General features: G+C 37.9%; 1 protein-coding gene across 9 annotated transcripts in view; it reads left to right on the top strand.

Moving 5' to 3' along the window:
- MPP7 (membrane palmitoylated protein 7) overlaps nt 1-24901 on the top strand; it is a 158979-nt gene that overhangs the window by 21606 nt on the left and 112472 nt on the right. For 7 of the 9 annotated variants that reach the window (XM_042044616.1, XM_042044620.1, XM_042044619.1 and 4 more), the window contains one exon: nt 22367-22531. In XM_042044616.1, coding sequence (XP_041900550.1) covers nt 22495-22531 — 37 coding nt within the window. In that variant the 5' untranslated portion in view covers nt 22367-22494. Of the gene's footprint in view, nt 1-1634; nt 1729-19810; nt 19995-22366; nt 22532-24901 lie in introns of those variants that run through there. The other 2 variants (XM_042044614.1, XM_042044617.1) reach the window with 2 other exon arrangements.

The raw sequence follows: 24901 nt of genomic DNA, 5'->3' as shown, positions 1-24901 counted from the left end.
CTTTCCATCTGTGTGCACATTATTCAAAAGTGGATCAAAAAGCAGCAAAACAGAGACAGGGTAGTGGTGGCAGTGGTTGCAGATACATTCTGGATTAGTAGAAACTTAAGTGGCTGAAAATAAGTGCTAGATATTGATAATTTTATACTAAAATACAAGTCAGTTACTTTCCCAGGTTTTATTTTTCTAAACTTCCTTTTCCGTAAAGTATCACATTGAAGTGGTCTAAGAACATTTGAGTTCAAGCATTTCCATGTGGAATGGAATGGAAAAGTCTGTTATCACTGGGTTCCAGTTTGTTCTGGTAGGACTGAAAAGACAGCTATAGAGTGTGCAGGAGGGTGACAAGGTTTTGCTCAGCCTTTCTTCCGTACGCACCATGTGATGGGAATCAGGACAGGTGATTCCCAGGAAAGAACAGTAATTGCTGCTTTATTAGCTGCGGTTCAGACTTGATGGTGGCTAACGAGTGCCTAAACAGACAGTGTGGGTGTCTTACACTCATTAAGATAATATTTTAAGTATTGTTTTAAGAAATTTTCATTCCTACAGGCCAATTATACCACCACTGATTTGTGACAAATGAACTTAACCTGAATGACAGCTGAATCTGTCTGCACAACCAAATAAAACTACATAGATGAAAACATTCAGGAAGTGTGGAGAAGTCTGGTGGGATCACTGGGTGAGGTGTACCTTTTTAAGATCTCAGCAGAACGTTTTATGGTGCTTCTATCAACTGCTAAAGCAAAACTTGTTATATCATTACCTGAATTACATGAAATACAGAAGATTGGGACAACTGCTTCTAAGGTACTAAGCAAAGTTATAGCCCTCAAAATACTGGAATGTACCTATGTGTTACAGACGAATTGAGCAAAGGAGTATTTTAATACCTGGCATAGGAGTGAGAAGGAAAAAGGGAGACTTCTTTTCAATAATTAATGTCTGTATCTATTTTATAAGGGTAATCATTCAGCATGTTCAATGCTTATTTGTTTTTGAGTGTACTTGAGATTGTCCTGCAGTATAAACATTGTGTTTACAGAAAAATCTGGTTCTTTTTGAGTAGCTTGTCCTCAGTGCAATGTAGAAATCTGTTATTGCAGCTGAATTTTAAACTACCTGATTCAGCAGAAGGGTTGTTGGCTTAGTGGGGAGATACTTGATTCATAATAAACCAACCATCAGTTCTGTTTTCATTCTACTCTAACTTCAAAATGAAATAAAAATGCAGTGGAACATATGAATGTGGTTGAATGTAGGAGTAAAAGATACAGTGATTCTGTTCATATCGGATATTTCTGATAACTGGGAAGTGTTATCATTTTGTGGGGAGGGGCAAAGTGGCAAGATCTGTGTTCTTTTTTGTGATGTTTTTAGAGAATTATTTGAAACAGAAAAAATGTAATATAGAATTATTTTAAACAGGAACATGATACAATTATTTTAGGAATTGTTTGTCAGTAGATTTGTAGACATTTCTGTCCCATGTTTATTTGAGTAGTCTGATCCTGTCTTTAGGATGTAAACTGATCTGTCTACTTGTGAAACTAGAAGTGATGCCTTTTATTTCTCCCACAGTTAACTTTGAAAGCATTTTAAGAGTGTGGATAATTTCACTCTTCTCAAGAGAGGCTGACAATTTTTTTTTTTATTTAACATCAGCAATTGACTGGAAAACTTTAAAATGCTTTCATATGCATCTTTGAAGCCAGGAGTGAACAAGTATGTTTCCTTCCTTTCTAGAGAATTCAGGCGTCTGTTCTTGGTATTAAAATATGGAAACTATAGCTTGAATGGAAACTCAGAACCAGTCATGGTTTTGTCTCTCTATTACACTCTGATAATTTAAAAAATAAAGTATTTCTTGTTTAGATCACGTGAACTTGCTGAACACAGTAAGACATTTTGGTCCCTAGAAGGTGCATGGCAGGGTATTCCAAAAGCACTTAAAACCAGGGGACTTCTTAGTTTTACTTCTTTGAAGTTTCTATTGCAAATTCCCGTCCTGTGATGGGAATGGGGACCACAGTAGGATTCCTTGGGGAGCCTCTGCTTCTCTGCTACATGGTTCCATCTGGTGAATTAAAGAGCTTTTGAAATAATAGCATAGAGTACATTCAGTTACTTAATACTTTCCTGCACGGTGTTTTTTTCAATGTGTAAATCTGGTGTTTCTCCCTCAGGTCATCATTAACTTGTTTGTGTATTTGGCTTAACTGACTTTACAGCCTCCCAGCACCTCCTGCAGATTAATAAGAGCAAGTTTCACCTTGGTTTTTTTTAGTCCTTTCATGACTTTACATGTGACATTCTTTCTGCTGATTGTCCATGACTAGTGCTTTCTGAGCTGCTATTTTAAAGAAGATGTGGTTTCTTGAAAGTGAGAACAAATAAGGTAGCTCAGTTTATTGTGCCTAAACAAACCTTGATATAGATCTCCCTCTCCCTCTGGTGTTAGGTTGGTTTGTCTCTTGTCATCTGGAAATACAGGAAAAAAATTTGCATTTTCTCCTTCAGTCTGGAAAGATTTTCCTTTCTAGTGCAAGGAGAGCTGTGGAGTCTGAGAGACTTACACTAAAGTTTTGGAATATCTGTATATTGTTTAGGAGTGGGCCAGGGAAATTTTGTCTTTTTATGTTTCAGATTATGCTGTGTTTCATGTATTCTGCTGAGCTGGTTTTGCATCCATGGCCTGCCAAAAATATATGAGCTGAGAAGGCCCTTAAGGATATGTAGCAGAACCGGTAGTGCCAGTTTTTGTGGGGTCCAAGTGTAGTGCCCTCTTGCTGCTGTCTCTGTGTGTGGTGCTAAATGACTGCTGCTGGTTACTGAGCACCAGCCACAAGGATTCGTGCAGGGTTTCAGAAAGCCCCAGTTTGTTCAGCTCCTGAGCCATGGAGGTGTTGGTCACTTTCCATGATAATGTAGGTGAATTTTGTATTACGGCTGTGGGAAGCTGTTTCTTCACAACCAAATTTGAAAGAATATGAGAAGAATAGTTGTCAGGTGCTCTAAAATGGAGCAGTTCTGAGATTTGCACTTACAGCTTGAGTTCATTTTGTATAGGTGTTTTGATGGTCCTACATCACACAACATGCTCGTTGAATAGATGTCTCAATCTCAGTTAGTGTCAAAGTTGTAAGACTATAGTAAGGCCAGGTGATTACAGCTATGGCAAAAGGTTGGGGGAAAGGGAAGGTCAGCAATCATTATGGCATTGGAAACTGGAACAGAGAAACACATCATGCCCCTGCCTCTGCAACTGGGGTGTTCTAATGAGTTTAATCACACTTTAATTAGCATTTCTAGGTAATTAAAATTTTTCAAGAGATGCTGTTAAATAGATATATTTGAGTTTGAGTTTCCAGTGTGTGTCCTTGGAAGCTGGCTTCCAAATATCCTCTCTCTCTGTTCCACAGAGGCTTAAGTTCATCGTAACTGTGGTGTTGCACATACAGTTATTCATTAAACTGTCCTTAAATGTTAGATCATCTCAAAAAGGGTAGTGGAGATTAATCAGTGCTCCTGACCAAAGCCCATCTGTGCCTTCTCTTCAAACTTGGGGATTAAGTACAGTGATGCTTTCTTGAGTGAATATTTTGGAAATGTGTGAAAACTGTGAAGCTACAGTATAGTACAGAGAACTTACATAAGTCAAATTATTTTGTAATAACCAGATTTTACAACAATTTGTTAGCATTTACTTGAACATAAATTTCTAGATTCTTATTTGCCCTGAAACATCGTGACCTTTTCTTAAGACATTAATTCCTTTTTGTTAATGACACCTTTTTCCTTACAGAGCCATACAGTGTACTTCCATACATTTTTATATAAGCAGTTGGATAGCTTCACATGAATTTTCTTAATTTTTTTAAATTTTACTGATAAGAACAAAGGGAAACTTAATTTTTTAATATAATAATATTTTTGCTCTTAATTTCAGTAGAAGTAGCCAGTAAGTCATTGCTGAATTGGAAGTACAAAGAATTTAATAAATAATTTTATATTTCAATTAAAATTCAGATATACATTCCTATGATAGCACTTACCAGTAAATATGAATATAGTTGCATTTAAAAAATGAAATACTAGCCTCCATGATAATTTAGAGGAATAAATAAAATTTGCCATCTTTTAAGAAAGCAGAACAAGCAGATCTTCCTGACATGCTAACTTTTTCATTTGTATACAGGAAAACGAAAACAACCATTCCTGTATTGAAGTTCTGCTTGGTCACTTGGATTTTAGGCTAATTATTGAATTGAACTAGTTGAGTAATTTGAAATCAAAGAAATATTCTCTGCATATGTAAAAAGGCTGTGATACTATCCAGGGTAGTATTTCAGAAAACTCTGTCCATTGGAACCTATTTTAATATCTTCTATTGTTAGACTTTGAAATTTAGACAATTCTATTGTATGAATATTTTTAAAGGTTCTTACCTTCTGTCAGTTTGGGTCATGATTAGGTACTTACAATAACAGGTGTCTTTTTGAAATGCACTTACCTTCAGATTTTTTTAAAGTGAGAAGTTACTTCTAACGTTTCAGTATCTTTTGGTATATTGAGCAAGTAGTATGAAGTGCAGAAGCAGCAAAAGGTCATCCTGTCTTCAGAGCTGCACTTAGATGGTTTGCAGCAAGTACAATACATAAGACAGCAAGTACAATACATAAGACAGTAAAGACAAATCGAATTCTCAGTGAGCATGGATTGTCCATACAGTGAGTGAGATGGGCCATATTTTGGGCAGTGTGAAGACAGAGAATGATTACTTAGGACTGTAAAATACGGATTTAGATGCAAGATAACCCAATGCTAACACAGAACATAGGTTGTTTTAAGGTTACTTGCTAGATTTTTATAGGAGGAGCCACCCTCACTTCCAGGCTAGCTTTTATGGTGAGATTAGATATTGCAAGTGTTTTCATCAAGGTTAGGAAGTAAACCTGATAGCAAATGCTTTGGTCATACTTGCTTGCACTTTGTTTTCAGGGATTCTTGTAGCTCTCAGTGAGTGCCAAGGCAATTTTTTTCTCCATTAGCCTCATACCCTTCTCCCTCTTGCACACATAAAGACTGTTTTGCAGATTGCCTAAAACCCACAGGCAAGGGTGGCTTTATTTGAGGTTGAAAGATAAGAACAATGAAGCATGCATAACTGCTCATTGCAGACTGTCCTGCTGAACCACTTCCAAGAAGTGGCTGGTTATGTATAGCAGGGTGGCAGCTTTCTGGTGTTTCTGCTACAAGAGATGGTGGTTGGGCTGGGCACTACTGGCATCTGGCTTCAGGAATCAAGCTGACTGTTGGGGTCCCTCCCTCCTGCCATGTGGTCCTGGGAGAGGGGCCCTGGGGGGGAGGCACAGGGTTTCCCTGGCCCCGGTCAGCCTCGTTCCCCATTGGTTGTTTTGTGTTCCCCTGCGCGGGCAGGGACGCTCGGGTCCCCTGACTGAGCAGTTCCTCGGCAGAGCCCCAGCCATGGGGCTGGGTAAATAAACATCTCTGAAACATCTAGCAAGAATCGGTCCGTATATATATTCTTTCCACGGACCTCGTTGTCTGATACACGTGTTGCAGTATCCCTGCTATAACAATGGTGGATAATGCGAGCAGAACGATCCCCGATCCCTAAGTACAGCGACTGATTTGTGAGTAAACTCCAGATTTCTCTTCCTGTTTTTGTTTTGCTCTTCCATCTCTAAATTATGGAGGAACCGTGGAAAGACTCTTGGCTCTCAGAGCTGCATATGGACATTTATCTTAAACTTGAAAAGATTCTTGAACAACGATTTGTAAATTTTAGCTTAATTCAAGCTCAAAAGGAACTGAAACATTTCGTTTCATGGTTGTTTAAGAACTTTTTCTACATTTCTTGGGACTTGATTCTTACTGAAGACTTTTGGAAGACCATTTGGACACAGTTAATTTCTGAGTCAAAATATATGCCAATGGAAGAGTATTTTCATGATATTATTTAATTACTGAGACTGCTGAACAATGTCAGCTGTGTCCTTGCGAAGTTAAAACTGCTTCAGGGACCGTGCAACCCAGGCCATGTGGACCGAGCCCTCTGCGAGCAGCAGCGAGGCAGTTCCCGTGCGCGGGCGGAGCGACGTGAGCTGCAGTGTCGGCAGCGGAGTGAAGTGCGGCGGTGCCCGCCCGGCCCCACACAGCGCGTGGTGGAGCGAGCCCCGTGAACGCCCGGCCGAGAGGGGCGGCGCGTGGCCGGTGGCCAGCGGCGATGGCTGCGGAGCGGAGCTGTGCCTAGCCGAAACATGCGCTGGGGCAGGGCGCAGGGGGGTCACCGCTCAGAGGCCCGGCTGAGACGTGGATGCAGCGCCCGGCATCGGCAGCGCAGCTGTGACCGGAGGAGGCGGCGGTGTGCGGGGAGCTGAGCAGAGTGGCCTGGCCCGGGCGGTCCCGAATGCGACCCCGGGAAGAGCGTGCAGGCACGAGCAGCCCCGACGGCCCCAGCAGCCCTGGCAGTTCCAACACAAGAGCAAGCGAAAACGAAAGAGAAAGCAAAAACACAGCGAGACAGAAAACAGCAGCCACTTGGAAAAAGGAAAAAATCATCGTAGCTAAGGTTTTAGGAATAATAAAATGGTATAATGTTAAACAAAATTATGGAGTTATAGCAAGATGTGACAACCAAGAAGACATATTCATTCATAGAACTGCTATTAAAAAGAATAACCCTGAAAAATACATCCCAAGTTTAGGAGATGGAGAAGTAGTAGAGTTCAAAATTGTGCAAGGTAGAAAAGGGTTACAAGCAGCAGAGGTCACTGGGCCTGATGGTGTTTCTGTGAAAGGCAGTATACATGCTAAAAATCATAGTCATGTTAGACAGTACCTCCATTGTAAGCCCCCCTCTACAGTCTCCCTTTCCTAATGCCACCTTCCCTTTTTACCCTATATCCTATTACCCCCAGTGTATTCCCAATCCGTTTTTTCACCCATGGTTTTCCTCACAAAACCATGCCTTTGCCAATTGTTTCCCCAAAAATCCCTTTCCAATGCCAAGTGGGGGATGACGAGAGTGAGGGAAGAAATTAACTATTGTTGTTTAGAGTTCCAACAGGTACAAATGGAAGAAACCCTCTCCTGCCTCAGTTTCCCCACAAAGCATGCTCGGAGAGTCCTGTCTCCCTTCTCTCAGCCTTAAGATGTTCCCAGAATCTGTTTGGACATTTAAAGACTCAGGAGGGTGGCTTGTTTTGTTTTGAAACTGTTCTTGTTATGTTTATCCAGTTGTTTTCATTCTCCTTTTATTAAAATAAAACGGGTGAGGTGTTGGGGTCCCTCCCCCTGCCATGTGGTCCTGGGAGAGGGGCCCTGAGGGCACAGACACGGGGTTTCCCTGTCCCTGCTCAGCCTCGTTCCCATTGGTTGGTTTGTGTTCCCTGCGCGGGCAGAAGGACCCTTGGTCCGGTGACTGGAACAGTTCCTGGGCAGAGCCCCGGCCATGCGGCTGGAGAAATAAACATCTCTGAAACATCTAGCAAGAATCTGTCCATATATATATATTCTTTCCACGAACCTCGTTGTCTGATACACATGTTGCAGTATCCCCGCTGTAACAGCTGACCAGCTGATACTGGTGGGTTGTCAAACTCCTTAGGTCCGAAAAAGCAAAGGGAAGAGAGTGGTGGCTAGGGTGGCTAGTTCAAACTCCACCTGTCTGCATCTATATCCAGTGTAAAACAGCACGTTTTCATGGTTGTGAAGAACTTACTGAGTGCCTAGTTGGTGTATTTTATTATTGTATTCAGAGTTAAATCTATAGCTTGAGGCTTTGTTATTTTTGTAGGTACTTCCCTCTCCGCTTTTTTTAAAGTTCCCCTTCTTATAGCAATAATTTATTTTTCAAATACTTGTGCATTTGCACATCGATAACTGTTCCGCAAGTGCCTGTGTCATTATTAGTAACTGATCAACTATCGATCTGACGGCTTTTGTATTAAAAGTGATAGCGTTATCACAGGATGTTCAGTGAGTCAGGTATTCTGCAAACCCTGTTGTTCCTTCCGATTGCCCATAACTGTGGGGAGGTTAGAGGCTGGGCATGCCCAGTGTGGTTATTCTGTATTATTCAAGCATAGCAGTACAACAGATATTTTTTTAAATCACCTATCAATGCTCTGATTTGGTATTGCTTTCTAACCTAGAGGTCCTAGTTCTGATTTTTTTTTCTGTAAGTTTGTAGTTCATGAGGGCCTGAAGGGGTTTTGTGAGTGTCCAGAAGAGGAAGGAGATTAGCAACTCTTACTCATCTTCATTTGTGACAATATGTAAGATAAGTATTCATCACAAAAGTGCACTCTACTGATCTTCAAAAACGCTCTGTTTAATTATTTACATGTACTTGTATATTTTGTGTGATTAACCCTTGGGGTGGGGGTTGGTTGGTTGTTTTCAATTTGGTTATTATCGTTAATCTGTTTGTTTCTGTGTACACTCTCTGCTTCAAATAGTGTGATGTGGTGCTTAGGAAAAAAAGTTATTCAGTAAGCTGTGTTTGTCTACAAGCTGTGAAGTTAGGAGTCTCTTATTTCTACTTGTTTTCACACTAGACAACAGTGTGAAAAGAGTTTTCTTTCTTCTCGCTGCTACCTTACTTTCTCAGCTAGGTAGGGGCAGGGCAGAGGCAGGAATTGTAGAACAGACTTTGACGACCAGTGGAGCTGACCTTGGAGAAGCACAACTTGGTCTTCAAGAATGTCTTGAGTAACAACATATTTAAAACAGAATTATTTCGAAAGAAAATACTTTTTTTTTTTCTTAATGTGTGCTTGACATTTAAAGGAAAAGAAATTTCCTTTTGAAAAATGAATTTGAATCTCTAAAGCTTTGACCCATTTACCTAACAATAAAGATGACTGGATCTGTGTTGTTTCTCTATGTGTTCAGTTGTTTCTTCCACTGGGTTGTTGGATTCAAGAATTTAGGCCACACTGAAAAACTCTTCAGAGAGCTTATGTGCTTCTGCACTTTCATTTTCTTGCCACTCCCTGTGGCTGTTGCTGGCTATATTCCTTTCAGCTGAAAGGTGGTATTTTGTTTTGTTTCAAGCTGGTGGGCTACATAATGATGAAATATCTTCTGTATCCACTTCATAACTTCTAGGGACTTAACTTCCTGGTCCTAATGTTTGTTTAAGCTAGTTTATAATGTTATGAGTAAAAATTACAGTATTTGTGAAAATTAAGTTACATGTCAAAGCCCCCTTAGTATTCTTTAATCATACTGCCATACCCGAAATGAGCTGTGACAGTGATACTTTGGCAAATAATATACCATAAAAAATGGTTATATTCTAATATTTTCCACAAATCTGAAGCCTACTGATGAGTGAGAGATGAGTAGTTATGAAACTGCATGAAATTTATACTACATAATTATATTGCTCGACTGTAAAAGCTGACAGTGATGTGAAATTTGGCAGCAAATACTACTGCTGCATTTGCCCTTCTTTTGATCTTTATGACTTTTCTTCTTCTCCTCCTTCACCACCCTAGCTGAAGGTCACAGAAGATGCAAAGGAAAAATTTGGAGCATCATTTTTCTCTATCATGAGGCCAAATTTCCAGATTTTGTAAAAGAGTCTACTGATTTTGCCATTGATGAGTAGATTCTGCTGTAAATCAATTCTGTTTTCAAGCACAGAGCATTAGTTCAAGAATATTGCAGTTGTCAAATGAGAAGTTACATGGACCAGATGGCTAATTGCTTGCTGGAATCTGATGATGCTAGGTTTTATATTTCTGATTAAGCTGAGAGCTGTGTGGGAAATGCTGATACAGTCATCAGTAAAGAGTGGAAGTAATTAGCTTCATTTCCCCTGAAAAGAAACACAGAATGTTGTCACTTTTACCATATAGAAAATGAAACCATGTATCAAAGTTGATACCTATCAAAGCATTAGTCAGGGAACCTGGAAGGCTGAGAATTTTGATCAAAATAGAAGAAAGGGATGTGAATTGGGAAACAAGTGCTTACCTGGAACTTAAACCATTGGGAGAGGCAAGTATTTTATTTCCTATATACACCAAATTACGGCTTACATTTTTGACATTATTCCTCTTCAAACTAGCATATGCTTTCTAGTGAGGAGTTCTCACAGATTGACTTCTTTCAATGGGTACAAATTTCTTGGACATCCTTACAAGACTTAGCAAGGGCTGGCTCAGTCTTGGACATTTTAACTGAACAAGAAACACAAGTTATCTCTAGGATTAAAGTGTGTTAGTTCAATTGTAAACTAGGCATTTCACTATGTACATGTAGTTTGAAGAGAAGTAATTTAGAAATTTGCCACAGTGATAACTTTCAAGTACCTAATCAATTTTATTCCATGAGTTTTCCCTCAACCTAGAAAATGTAACTGGTATCACAGTGATAATTCTGGTATAATGAATGTGTTCTGATGGAGCACACAATGAAAACCTGTGTTTTGTCCCCTCTGACTTTTTGGTTGTCTGCTTTTACTTTGAGTGAATACTGCCTTTATAGTATGGAAACAGACCACAAAATCTGTGAAACATTCTTCATTTATCCTGATTAGAAAAGGAGAAAAATAACCACTTTATTAATAGTTATTCTGGATTGAAATGTTTTAAAAAAACTGCCTTCATAAAAAGATGAATTGACAAAATGCAACTGTGGCAACATTCTGCAGTAATAAATTGCAAATATTTGTTTTAGTTGGCATTTCTCCAGTTTCCTAACTTTCTTAGAAGTATCAAAATCCAGTCCCTAATTTCTTGTAATTCTAATTTAGTCAACTTAGAAATAGGAAGAACACCCCTTTGCTGTTAGGAAATTCAATGGGCTTTTGACCCAGTGTGTTACTGTTTATAGATAATTTAATTTCACTTCTTAAACAGTTTTGAGACAGTTATTTCAGTAATGTTGTTTATGTAATGCAAAAATGATTACTTTTATAAGGGGGGGAGTAAAATGAATTTTAATGATTTTTTAGACAATACCAGTCACATATAGTTAGAGCATTATATATCCTAAAGTTTCATGTTAGATTTTTCTTCTTAAGCAATCAAATGCAGACATGTGTGTGGCATGAGATGAAAACTGCTTTATTTTTTCCAAAGACAAGATGAAATCCGTGTTGAGCTATTTGAAAAGTGCAGGAGCTCCCTCTCCTGGCTTAGAGCGCTGTAAGTTGCAAGTTTCTGGGAACTTTTTCAATTCATCACACATTTAAAAAAATACCTTATTTTGATTACTTACCTGTAGAGATGTTTTTCTGGTATCTTGGAAGTCATCGTAAAAATTGGTTTTGATGCCCATTTGGATTTTGCTCTGAGTACTGTATTTGTGTTTCTGCTACCTGGCTCTGTAGCCTGATAGGCAGCAGATGTTCTCTCTTGTCAGTGTGGTAATGCTGGAATGGTCATGACAGCAACACTTAATGTACTCGTAAGTTACAAATCCAATATGTCCCTTCATTAAGCCTTACCTGTGCTTTTTCACAGCTGTTAAGAGTCATGTGAGTCCTTGATGGTCACTTAGTACAAAACCCTATAAATCATCCTAAGTTTGGAAAGGAGAAGTTTAAAAAATTTTAAAAAATTTTACAGTTGATGTATATATTGTGACTCCTTTCCTCCCATCCCCTCCCATCCATCTAGAGAGCAGTAGGAGAGAGGATGCTTCCTTGCTGTTTGTTTATTCAGTCATTCTCCTTTCATAGCCTCTTCAATGTTGCAAATTCTCAGAGAAATCAGATGGTTCTGTAGATACTTAAATTTGGTAGGGTCTTTTATGCAACATCATTCTCAAGGGTAGGAACCTGACTGGAAAAGGTAGCACTGGAGACAAATGTCTTACCTTAGCTATTAAAAAAAACCCCAAACCAAGCAAAAAACCCAGTTAATTTCTGAATTCTGAGAAAGCAGGATGATTAAAACATGTATTTAATTTATCTCTATCAGTGCTGTACTCTTAAATCATCTATCAAAATAGGAGCCAAGAGTGCCAGATGAGCCCTAGCCCCTGTTCTATTCCATATCTTACCATCTCAAGGATACTAATGCAAGGAACACACATCAATACATACCCAGTGAGACCAGTTATTTTGAAGTAACTACAATTTTTTTACAATATATGTGTTAACTGAAGTAGCTTCACTTAGCTGAACTCAGTTATCTGCCATTTCTCTGGTTTTCTGGACTTCCTAGGTATTTTTATCTTTTAATTCAGAGGCAAGATTGACCTCTGTTTACACCCTGTTACAGGAGCATAAGGGAGTATATGACATCTGTGGGAACAGTGCACATTCCTGTATTAACTTCTTCAGTGCTGTTAGGGAATCTCCAATGACAGCATCTCAAAGAAGCATTTTACTGTAGAATAGTTCTGCATTGCATCATCAAAATTTCTGTATTCACAGTATTTTATTTTGCAAAGCATTATATTTATTTAAGATGTTTATGCACTTTAATTTAACTACACTTGCTCGCACAGGTATGCTTACTGCTTCATATAGCACCTTTGTCATTTCCCAGTAACTTCAAGATATGTAAGTTATAGAGGACCAATGAATAACAAAAAATGTTGAAGGCTCAGTAACAAATTTCTTAGCTCTGATTTATACAGTTTCGGGCAAGAAAAAAAAAAAAAAGGAAAAAAATACTTCGGTATTTCTAGCAAATGCCAAAATAGAATCAATGCACTATTGTTCACCTAGTTAAAATTCCAAAATCCAGGAAATGCAAACATTAAGTTTCCAACAGCAACATTAACTTGGACTCTTTGCATATCCTGTGTTTTCCTGGTATACATTAAGACTTAAAGCAATGTATTAAGCTGTGAGTTAAACAAGAAAAACAGAAAAAAAAAGTCTTCATGTAGGTACCACTGCCAAGTTCAGTTCTGTTAGCATTTGTGTTTATTGACCTTCTATAATTTTAAATTATTTTCTTCATAAAGATTGAACATGATTTTTTTTGGCCAAATGAAGTGAAATCTGAGAGCTTGTCTTCACTGCAGTGTGTACTCATCATACAGTTTACTCCTTGCCTTAAACCTGACTCTTCTTCATCCAGCAGTATCTCAGATTTGAATTAAGTGGTTTTTAATCTTGAAAATATGACTTGAACCTCAAAGGCACTCTGATTGCTGTGGGACTATAACTTAGACTATATAGGTTGGCAAGACAGAACTTAGAATTAATTCCAGGTGATACCTTTGTTGCTAATTAATTTTGCACATAACTGAAGTGTGCAGAGTAACTTAACTCACAGAGTAAATCAAATTTAAAGTAAAGATGGACTCTAACTGTATCTCCTTTGAATTCTAATGTATATTTTGGAAACTGTATATCCTATTGGTTCCAAAATTTTTAGAGTATTGCACTTGACTGTAAGTAACTGAGGACACAGGAAAGTCCTGCTCTGAGCGTGGTGGTTCCATCTCGGAGATGGTACAGAGCTGCAGGTAGACAGATCTTCATATGTGGATGTTCCTGTCTGCGACTGCTGACATGTGCCACACACTTTAGGTTTCTTGCCTGTTTGAACTTGGCTAATCCATGTTCTAGAAGAAAGGGAAAGAGCCTTAAAGGAGATATTTGGAGAGTAGTAAAGCAAGGACGTGGCTGGTTAAAAATAGATTGGGAAACTGACTCTAGGTTTGGAAAGCAATGGTGTGTCATTCACATTTTCATGTGTGAAAAATGGTGTAAAAGGTCAGTGGGGTGGGAGTGGAAATGGAGACAGGACAAAGTGAAAACTGTAAGGGAAGTAAAAGTAAAGTGTCAGGAGATGGTACTATTTATAAAGAGAGGGGGTGAAGGCCAAGTTGATTACTGGAGGTTCTTGGATTCATGACAAGAATAGTGAGTACGTAGCAGTGTCGTACAAGGAAAAGGTAAAATGGATATAGATGTGAAACAAGAAACTGCAAGGCGGAATTGGGCCTGAGAGAGGGAAGCTTCTCTCCTGGAAAGAGGGAAATGGAGAAAATGAAGATAATGAAAATAAAAGTGGAAGGAAATATGTTCAGGGTGACGAGTCATACAGTGGCTTTGATGCCATGGTGCTGCCAGAGTTTGCCAAAAAGGAAGAGGGAAAAGTATGCAGCAAGGACAGAAGAGCTTTTCAGTGGCATTTGGGAGTTAGATGGAATTAGAGAATTCAAAAATGAAGGATGGTCATGGGTAGCTGTCAGAGGAGAGAGAGAAGACTGCAAGAAGTGCCTGGTATGCTTGACGTACCAGTAGTGCAGAGGCACTGGAATGTGCCATTGCTTGGCTATTCACCTTCACCTTTCTTTTCTTCTACAAACTTAAATCATAGGAAAGTTTGACTTGCAAAGCTTGTAAACTGCTTGTCAAACTTGAAAGTCAAACGCAGACTTCGTCTGATTGGCCCTCTGCCCATGTGCAGTACTCTGTTTTTACTATGCACGTGTACACATAAGGAATACTTTTTGTTACTTATGCTCAAGATGCAACAAATAAATTACCACTTAATAAATCAAAATGCTTTTGAAAATCGAGCTAAAGATGTACTTTCCAGACTGCTCACTGCATTTTAAAACTTCACATTGATAAAAGCAATCTGAAACCGATTAAAATGGAAATTATTGTAGTTTGGTGGTGTTGTTTTTTTTTTTTTTGATAAAAATGTATGTTAAGAAAGTGGGGTTTATTCTGATTTTGCTCTCATAAAAAAACCCACCATGCTAATTATTCATTCATCTCTTCTCTTTACCCATCCTCTCCTCTATCAAAAAAATAGATCATCACATTTAGACAGAAGAGGATTATGGAAAATTATGCTGAGCAATGGAGAAGTGTTCAGAAGATTAGTTAATCTGAAAAAGGAGTGATCAAAAGTTCTGTAATAAAATTTGGAAGCATTGTAAAACACCTGTGCTTTATTTGGCTCTAAAGGTGTTCAAAATTTTGAGTTTGAAAAATAACATTCTGACATTGGAGGGGATATTTCTGAGTTTGAAGTAATAATTTAAATACTTACGTAATTATGAGGATTATTTTTGGATATGGCTGTTTAACAGACCTGAGAATTGGTGAATACATGTTTGTTGCACTATGAAGTAAACAATGCTGGTGACGCTAATATGTGGCTAAACTATTTAAATCAATTAGATATTTAGTAGTTTATTTAGGATCTCCTTAATCCTGGTCCTACTTCTATCACAGATTTCCCATCCACTTTTTAAAATGTGGGATCAAACTGCATTGTAATACTATCAGAATATGAAATATATTTCTGAAATTGGAGTTGCACAGCCCCTTGGTGCAAAACATTTTTAATTGTTTGTTAGGGAGTGTTGAGGTTATTGGATGACTCATTGCAGCAGGTTTTACTAAACTCTTATTTGTAGAAAAATTGTCAATTTTTTCAGTATTTTGGGGGTCAGTAAGGTTTATAATTTACTGTAGTTACTTACATTTTTCAAACAGACTGTCAGGAAACCATGCCAGAACAAAACTATTTGTGCAGGTAATTAATGGAGAGGCTGTGGTACCTGCTGACAGCTATTTTCCAAGGAAAGGAATGGTTTGCAGCTAGGGGAAAAGTGTTAAAAGTGTGCCCAAACTAGTAACTCAAACTGAAAGAGCAACCTTTGATCTGAGACATAGTTTAGGTCACATTTTAATGAATAGCTTTATTAAACTAGTATATTAAACTAATATTATTCTGTCAGTTGGTACATTTTATTTGCAGAAAATTGGATCTGTCTAAGGGTATCTGACATCTACAACAGTGATGCTGTTTAAAATTAAACTGGTAGCTTTAGTGTGTTTCTTTAAAGGAATGTGTTCAAACACTGACATTAAAAAATCTAAGTCTGGACAGAGCTCATGTAGGGGTTTTGTTTAAAGACAGGGAAGGTGCAGGTTGCAAAAAGTCTTGCCTCTGTTTTAATACTGCTACTTATTGAACATACTTCACATTTAGCATGGCAGTGTTTTCAGGCTGCAAGGAACTGTCTAAAACTTAAACTGTAATACATCATAATACATAAATTAATAACAATATTACCAACTTTTGTATATCTTAATATATTCTATATTTTATTTCTGTTTTTTTCTATGTTGTATTGACTTATTGAAATAACGTACTTCTCAGTTATATTTAGAGAGGGTTTAGATAATGGTGGTTTCTAGATAAATGGTCCCTCTTTGGGTGAAGGAATATTATGGCAGAAAATAGTCTGAAAAAGGAAAATTGTGATACCAGTTTCAGTGTTGTATTGGAGTTGTTTAGGTAAGTGAGATTTTTCTGTTGGCACAGGATTACTCTCTTCAGGAGGAGAAACCTGTCTATTGCTGAAGTTTTGAAGGAAGAAGATTTTATCCTGTGCTCTTCCTTTTCCTGCCTGTCTTCTGAGCCCTTTGAACAAACTCAGTCAAACATGAGAGAGGATCTTCATATATGAGCTTCTGGCATGTTTTTGGAAATGTGTGGTCAAGTTGATGCCTTTTGCTGGTCTTAAAACCAAGAGTCAAACACGGTTAGAAGGGAAAAAGGGATTTTACCTTGGTATTTATTTTAAGGATCCTTAGGTGCACCACGTCCAGGTTGAATGCACCTCAATGCACACCGCAAGGCACGCCCCCAAAAGATCTGGCGTAACATTATAGGTCTTGCTAATTAGCATATCTATCAAAGATTCCCCAGTGAGAGGCTCAAGTGAGCCCCCCTCCCCAAGGAGCCTTCCCCTGGATGGTTCTATCTTGGTTTACAGAATGTGTTCTGGAGAGGACCTTGGGGTCTGGGGCACACTGATCCCTACCTACGAAGCTTCTAAAATGTTTAGTCTCCTAGCTTGACAAACAAGTCCAAGAATGTAGGCAAAAAGCACTAAGAATACAGAAGTTGTAAAGAGGTATAAAAGAAAAGGCAAAAAAATCTTCATGGCATCAAATTAGTGACTGAAGTTGTGTGTTTTCTGTTAATGATCCAGTGAGGGAAGTATCTAATGGGAGCTCATCCTTGAAAAGAAAGAATAAAATGATAAAGGTCCAAACATGTAGCCTAGGCACCAGTCAGGACGGCCACTCACTGGAAATCAGCCTTATACTTCGTTCTGGTGTTGATCAGACTGCTGGAAATAACCACACAGACTAATGGGGTATGAATTTCTACTGTCTTAATGTTTTTCAGCACATGAGTTTTTAAGTACTCTCTCTTTTTATTCCTTGTAGTCAACAATTTTATCATTTAGATAATCTCTTTTTTTTTTCCATCTGTAAAAATTTTCCCATAAGTAGAAACCAGAGAGATCTTTCTCCTGGTTCAGTGACTTCACAGTCAAATTTGAGCCACAGAAGTAGAAGTCACATTACAAGACAAAATTATTTCAGAAGTTTTTTTTCCAAACTGTTGTTTGTTAAAGATGTAACCACAAATGTATAAATTAAATGTCAAGCAGTTACACATTTTCAGTGGAAGCTTAAGAGTGTCTAAATTATTATCTACTGTTCTCAAAGCCTTTTCACAACATCCCTATGGCATAACCTAAACAAAATGGAGAGCACTGATAGAACATTATACAGGAAAATATGCAGAAGCCTTTAATTCTTCTTATGGCTGAAGATTGATATGATGACACGACCATGAGAAAGTTAGTGAAGGCAGCTGTTGGCCTTTTCGATTTGGGACAGTCCATGTTTTCCATGTTGGTGTATTAGTTAATAACTTTTGGTTGTTGCCGTAGATATTCCTGGGTTTTTTAAGTGGACTTCATACAAAGAAATTTTTGTGATTGTTTTAGTTTTCATTACACACACAGCTGAGTGAGTGAGAGGTAGCTTCTTGCTTCTGCAGCATCCTTGAAGTCCCAGCACATTTGTGCACCATGTCCTCTATGCAGTAATTAAAGCTGAAGATTTTTTGAAGGTTCCTGTTGCCAGCAAATATGTATTGCCTGTAGGGGCGGCTGAGCAGCTTTGGAAGCCCGTCAGGAGCCACAAGCAAGTTCCAGTAGCCTGTCGAAGACCATGTGATTAAGGAGGTGAAACCTTCAGAAGAGTTTTAAGAATTCACTAGATCCCATTACATTAAAACTTTCAAAAGAGTAGACCACCATTTTCAATTCAGATTTTGTCTGCCAAAACAGATTTACTTCTCCCAGTCTAGAAAACCTCCCCTGGCAATTTCCTGTGCTCACTAGGTTTTGAAGACTTGTATACATGTCTGTAGTCACTCAATTACTTGCGGCCCCATAATGAATACAAGACTGACTGGCTGTCAAATTTCCTGTCTCCACATGAAATCTCTATCTGGTAGTTCGAATACCATTTGCAGACATTCTGGTGTAGTCCTGGAAATCAAGGTTATAGTCGTCATAACTGTAACATCCTTTAGAAAAAAATAGGCTGAATGCTTCTTGTATCAAACAACCTGGGTTTATGTGTCCCATCCCCACCCTGCTCCCCTCCTGATTTGTAGCATTGCTATGTTCATACTTTTTATGTTTTTATCTGTCATAAATTATTCAAAAGTCTTCAGTCTGCTTTTCAAATGTGAAGAAAATCCATTTATATTCATTAAAGTGCCAAAATATTGAGTAACTTGTAAAATACCCTTTCAGAAATAAATATTATGGAGTTTATTGAGGTTTGTGTGGGGAGTCTGAGGTACAACCAAGACTTCATGTGTTCTGTCTCCAAATGCATGGTGCTTGCCATAAATATAAATTTGAATCAGCTTTCCTACTTCATCTTTTCTCAGAAAATGAACTTGACTGAAATAAAGCATATGCATGACTGATGGAGTCACTTCTATTCACAAGTAATAGACCATGCTAGAAAGAAGCTACTAGAGCTGAAATTACATGGAAGGCAATTCATCTTGGCACTCTCCAGCTGCCTCCCACCTGGTTGCTCTATCTGCCGCCCTCTGCCCATTCGTACTGGTCTTGTATTGACAACGTGGGTGATCAGGGACAAGATTTATCCCCTCATCCTTTGCTAAGGGGCCTTTCTTACGTGTGGGAAATGCAGAAAAATGGTTCCCTTGGACAGCTGTAATTCTGGAATTTTGCAGTTTTGGAAGGTGCTTCTGGGAGTCTTCTGCCCCACTCCTGGTCTTGTGTAGCCGGGGCATGTGTCACCCTCGTAGTTATGTCACTAATAACCTCGGTGGCGAAGGTGACTAGAACTGTGTCTGGCTTGATGACCGTGTAGTGTGTGGGAGGTGTCGGAAGACAGGGGAGCATTTCTGTGCTTTTTACAGGCATCGAGGCTTATTTTTTTCCTTAATACCTGCCGTTCAACCAGAACGCCCTAAAATAGAGATGTCTTTCATTATGCAGATAAACAGAGGCATAAAAAATTAAAATGATGCATTTTACTATTTCATGTTAATCCATTACTTAGGTTTTTATTGAAGTAATTAAAAGCAGAAGCAAGGAAGGCGCGTGGCGCCTTGCAAGGAGCTCCTGTGGGGAGCGAGGGCGGGCGCTGCGCCTCCCGCGGCCGCCAGGGGTCAGGCGGGAGCCGTGAGGGGCCGGGCGGGCGTCGCTGTTTCCAGGCGGCGGGTGCCAGCAGAACCCGATACGGTGCGATCTATAGAAGCAAGGTACGACTGGAATAATGAAATTTCAAAAATAAGCCCTTTTTAAAGGCTGGTTGTAACAATCCTGCTGGGTATTGTAAATGCCTCAGGTGCACTTGATACTGCTGTTACGTTCCTGGCCCTGGCTCCTAATTTTTATGGAAAGATGGATTGAACTTCAATTTAGGAATATTCGGTAATCCCTCTCAGGACATACTGTAACAGCTGGTATTTCTGTGTTGCAGCAAATCGATTCCATACAGCAGTCAGCAATGCCTATGGCTGGGGTCCGGCAAAAACTTCCAAAGCATTTTAAGTAAAGTGAGCCAAAGAAAATAGCATCATCACTGCAAAAATGTAGCTTAATTTGCACGTTAGGAAAAAAAAAAATCCCCATCCCATTCCAGCAAAATATTAAGCATTTTACTGGTAAGGATTTCATCAGGTCATTTATTTTTCATTAATATATATTTAGGATCTGGGGGGAATAACTTTATGCTGTATATAAGTTTCTTAAATAATGAGGAGCTTGATTTTTTTTTTTTTTTGTACTGAATGATTTACTGTGAAATAAAGAAAAATAAAGAAACTGATGGAGATTAAATATATTGCATGTATGTAGATTAACAAGATTTTCTACATTTTGCAGTGAACCCTTTTTAAGGAACCTGAATTTCTGGTTAATAGTAATGTGCTTATAATGACAATGCCTTGTTTGGCTGATTTTGGTTTTTTTCTGTTTTGTTTTTTTTTTTCTTTTTAATAGATGAAAGTATTTTAAGATGTATATAAATCAAAGATGTTTCATTAGTAGTCAGTAATTTTGTTTTAACCAGTTTCTTACACATCTTAAAGTAAAAATGCCTCCATCCTTCATACGGCTGCTGTGGTGTGTTCACACTGGGGACTGTCCCATAGTTTGGGACAGGACTTGTCCTTCATGTGTTAAACAGAAGACAAGCAGAATTAATGTAAAGTGAATATGTTCCTTCTTAATTGGTACAATGTGTGCTTGGCTACGATGTCTTTTTTTTCTTTTTCCTCTTTTAAACTGCACCCTGGCTAGCTTTGCATATAGATGTTTTACAGCTCTTGTCATCATAAGATGAGCTTTCACTCTGGAATACTTAATTTCCTTATCCATGTTTTAAATTTTAAGTTAATGGACTTTTGTGCTGATTTGATTAATACCAAAATATTTTCATTGAAGCTGATTTTTTTTTTACTGAAGACTTAGTTTTTTTCTTCATAAACTTCTATAACTAAAAAAAATCCTAAAGCCCTAAACAATCTTAATAGATAGGCTTTTGACTTTTTATTTGGTTCTTTTCATCATAGAAGAAGTTGTCCAGGGAGGTAGCTTCTGCTGTATTTGCCTTCTTAACCAAACCACCCAGATCCACTGGGTAAACGCTTATGGGACATAAAAAACCTCATACTCAAAAAAAGTTGCCAGACTATTTAAACTATAGGCTTATGCCTGGGGACAAGTTAACAACTAACTTACGTCAAAAAATTGATTTAAAACTTATTAAACAAAATCTTGTGGATGGCCCTTAGTATCTTGCCATACTTTTAGAAATGTGGGGATTTTTTTTGGTGAAAAACAAAATTTTGAACAGCATACACTGTTTACAGCACCTGTATATCACTCTTCCACAAGACTGTTGCCAAGTTAAAATGGGTCCAAAATATGTACTTTAAGAGCCAAGATGACTTCAAAAGTCATTCTGATTAATATGAATGTGTTCAAAAAAAACCCCAAACAAAACACAAAAACCAAACCAGCAATAGTAGCAGCAAAATGCTCTTCTGTTTATTTTCTTTTCCTGAAACAGAACTATGCTGCTTTCTCTCTTCAAGGATCCTTTTTGTTTACTGAAATCTGGAAAAAACCCCTTATATTCTGCTAGCTTCTACTTCCCCCTCTCCCTGCCTTTTCCCTGCAAACACCTTAGTCCCTGCCCTGCTCTAAGTAGACATATTCTGTCTTAACTCGAAATTTCTTTTTGTATGTTTGCATTCCAGTTTCATATTTTAACATATTTGAATTCAAATATGTTCACTTACATTTGAAATTAGTTTTAACTTTTGTTACATGTGCTCTGAATTTTTCTCAAGAAGTGGTTAAAAGAAAGACCCCAAATTTACAATCAGTAGACTTGTACAATTATTACAAAATATGTGTTAAAAAAACACTGACTTTGTCGTAATGAATCACAGAAAAATTCCTTACATGGTAATGGCTCCATCAACTCCACGAATCGAACTGCTGTTTACCTTAGAAAAGTATTTGCTCCAGTCCTACTTTTTACAACTTCAGTTAAAATTTAGATTATATTTCCAGGTAACAAAAAAAATCTTAAATGACTTGAAAACAATTGAAAGGAGGTTAAATAGAAACACTGAATAAATTACTGTGCTAGTAAGCAATTTTATTTTCCTGAGATAAGTAGTAGGAAAATTTGAATGACCTCAATTATTCACAGTTTTAATAAAATACCCCTAGACTTTATTTCCAACATGCCTGACATGATGGAGTTAGAGTATAATTTACACAAGAGAAATGTGTTAAATTATCCTTAATGCAGAATGGGATTACAGGCTAGACTGAAGAAAACAAAACTTGTTTCACCTGGGGGAAACAAAAATCTTAGCAGCCATAAATAAATGCATAGCACTTGGTTTTGAGAATATTAAATAAAAGCTTATTTCATGATAATTATTTGATTTGGTTAGCTGCAGTAATATACAATTTAACAATGTTCTTAATTGTAAAATTCTGTTTCTGTTCTTTCTAGGAGAAGCTTGGACATAACATAAATCTTTGTAGACAACTTGGCTGCAAGCAGTTAAACTGAAATAAACTTCTGCCTTCTGGCTGCAGTGCTGGTTTGAGGTTTTTGCGTGACACTCTGCAGACTAAATCATGCCAGCGTTATCAACTGGATCTGGAAGTGACACAGGTACGCAGGCCAAGGAGGGGGCGTGTTTCCTCCACATCTTATTTGTTAAGTCTCTATTTCAAGAAATCATCAAATAAGATAATTATGGTGTCAACAGATTCCTAATTTAAGACTTAAAACATAACCTTTTCTCCCTGAAGTTAATTTAGATACATGAAACACCACAGATAAAATATACTAATTTTGAAAACCACCTTCTTCCTCTCCATCCCCAACCTCTGAAAAAGAACATCTCTAAACATATATTTTAGATGGATCTGAAGAATTTGGATTCACCTCTTAGCATGGTTCCTACAACGTTAACTTGAAAAAGGAAGAGGAGGGAAAAAAAAGATGATGATATCATGCATGCCTTAATATTTGCAGCAGTCTAGACTATCCCCTCTGTGAGTTACAGTTATCAGTGGAGTTATTTCTGAACACAGACTATTCAGTTTTGACAACTCTGTAACAAATTAGGAGAAGAAAAATACTGTCTCAAGTTCTGTTCCTTCGCTTGCCTTCCGTGTCAGAGCCCAGTTCCTGTCACTGACTGCAGGCAGTGGGATTGCAGATATGTAGCTTTCCATAGTTTTCACCTTCTTTGTGGCAATATTAGGTTATATTCAAAGGTTAAATTTCATCTTCTTGTTATGCTGACATTCTCCTCTGCCAGTATTTTTGTCCCTCTGTTTAGGATAACTAAAGCTAGTTTTTTTAGCTTGAGAGTGTTTGTTAAAAAAGGGTGATCCAGCTGAGGTTGCAATACAATACAAAAATCCCTGCTTTCCACCCCTGTGCCACATATTTTTATGGACAGAAATAACAGATTTGGAAAATTAGGAGGGAGATTTCAAGTCAGGAATCCAAAAATATGTGTGTAAGTATGTATATAAGGAACTGCATTTGATTGTTATTTTTAGTAGACTGTACAGTGCAGTGATTTTGTTTTCCCTACACGTAAAATTTATCTTAGATGAAAATATTAATCTTTACAATTAGGGTGTGGGTTTGTTTATTTGTTGCCATGGGGAAGGAGAGTTGTTGGGTTTTATATGCTTTTTTGTCTCCCTATTCCTGTATTTAAGGGATTTGACTGGGACTTTGCCAAACCCTATCTCTGCATACCTTTCTTTTCTCTCCCTCTCCTCATGGAAACAAGTGAGTTGAAGCTGTTCAGTATGCTAAAGCTGAGTTTTGGAAGGTGTGTCAGCGTCTACTCTGGGCTAATTTTCCACTCTGGACCTTGGCTTTCTTTATCAGGCACTCTTTTGTGTCCTTTCAAAACCGGCCTTAATTTTTAAAAAAAATTATTACTTGTTTGTTTTTTTAATGACTGTTAATATGTCTAAAAGTAATAGTCATGGACATAACTTTCCGAATAAAAAAAGAGAAGGGCTCCAAAAAGTAGAAAACAATCCTAATTTTGAAATACTGTGCGTTAGAATGCCTCTAAGCATGTTTTACTGTGTTATTTAATCCCTAAGATGCTGCAAATATACCTTTAATAATTAAGGTCTGTGTTAAAACTCAAGTGTCTCCATTGTCCCATGAAATGTATAGTAAAACATGATACAGACCATTAATATCTTGCTGTTAAGTAATACTGCTTGTAAATCCTTTTTTTTTCTGCCGCAGGTTATAAGTTGTTTCTCTAAATAAAAATTTGCATTTGAAGTGAAAAGAGAATTTTTTTTTTCTTCTACTTTCTTTACAATACTTCTTGATGGGGCTGATACGCATTGAAGTATTTTTGGTATGGTTACATCGAACTGTGCTTTCTACCTTGGTTATGATACAGGTGGTTTCTAACTGGAGTTCTGTTTTTCGACTGTTACTCTCACTCTTAGATTAAAAAATAGTGATGTGCATAAAGTTTTTCCTACCTCTGTTGCTCCTGCGTGGGTAAGCCAGTTTTCCTCTAACCCTGTCTGCACAGACTGGTATTGTGACATGTGATGAGGTGAAACTGCTCTGTCTGGGGCACTGGGCACTTGGCAAGTCACTTAGTGGGACCTTTAGGGTAGGGACAGAACTCTGTTTAGTCTGTTTGCTAAGACTTTCTTTTGTAGATACAATGACACAAAATATAGCCTAACTTTTTTTTGTGTCTGTCAGATGCTGGGTGAAATAAAAGTAAACCTGGATTTAAAAACAAAGAATTCTGTCAGGACTTGTAAATAGAAATGCATCATATGTGAATATTGAAAGTTGCCATGTCATGGACTACTGGACACTCAGTCAGTAGTATGGGAACATTAATGATTTTAAGTTTTTTTTATATAGTCTGAAGCATCAGATTGCTGTGAAAAGTAGGATAGTGTTCATGATGGGCTGTGTTTGATCAGACTAAATGTTTACCTGACTGTGTTCATTTTACCTTGCTTTTGC

Source organism: Corvus kubaryi, unplaced genomic scaffold (assembly GCF_017639235.1).
Source record: "Corvus kubaryi isolate FWS band 111438036 unplaced genomic scaffold, C.kubaryi_AGA036_p1.0 37398, whole genome shotgun sequence".
Taxonomy (NCBI): Eukaryota; Metazoa; Chordata; class Aves; order Passeriformes; family Corvidae; genus Corvus; species Corvus kubaryi.
Note: the sequence above shows the minus strand (reverse complement) of the source record. Positions and strands in the feature narration are given on the sequence as shown.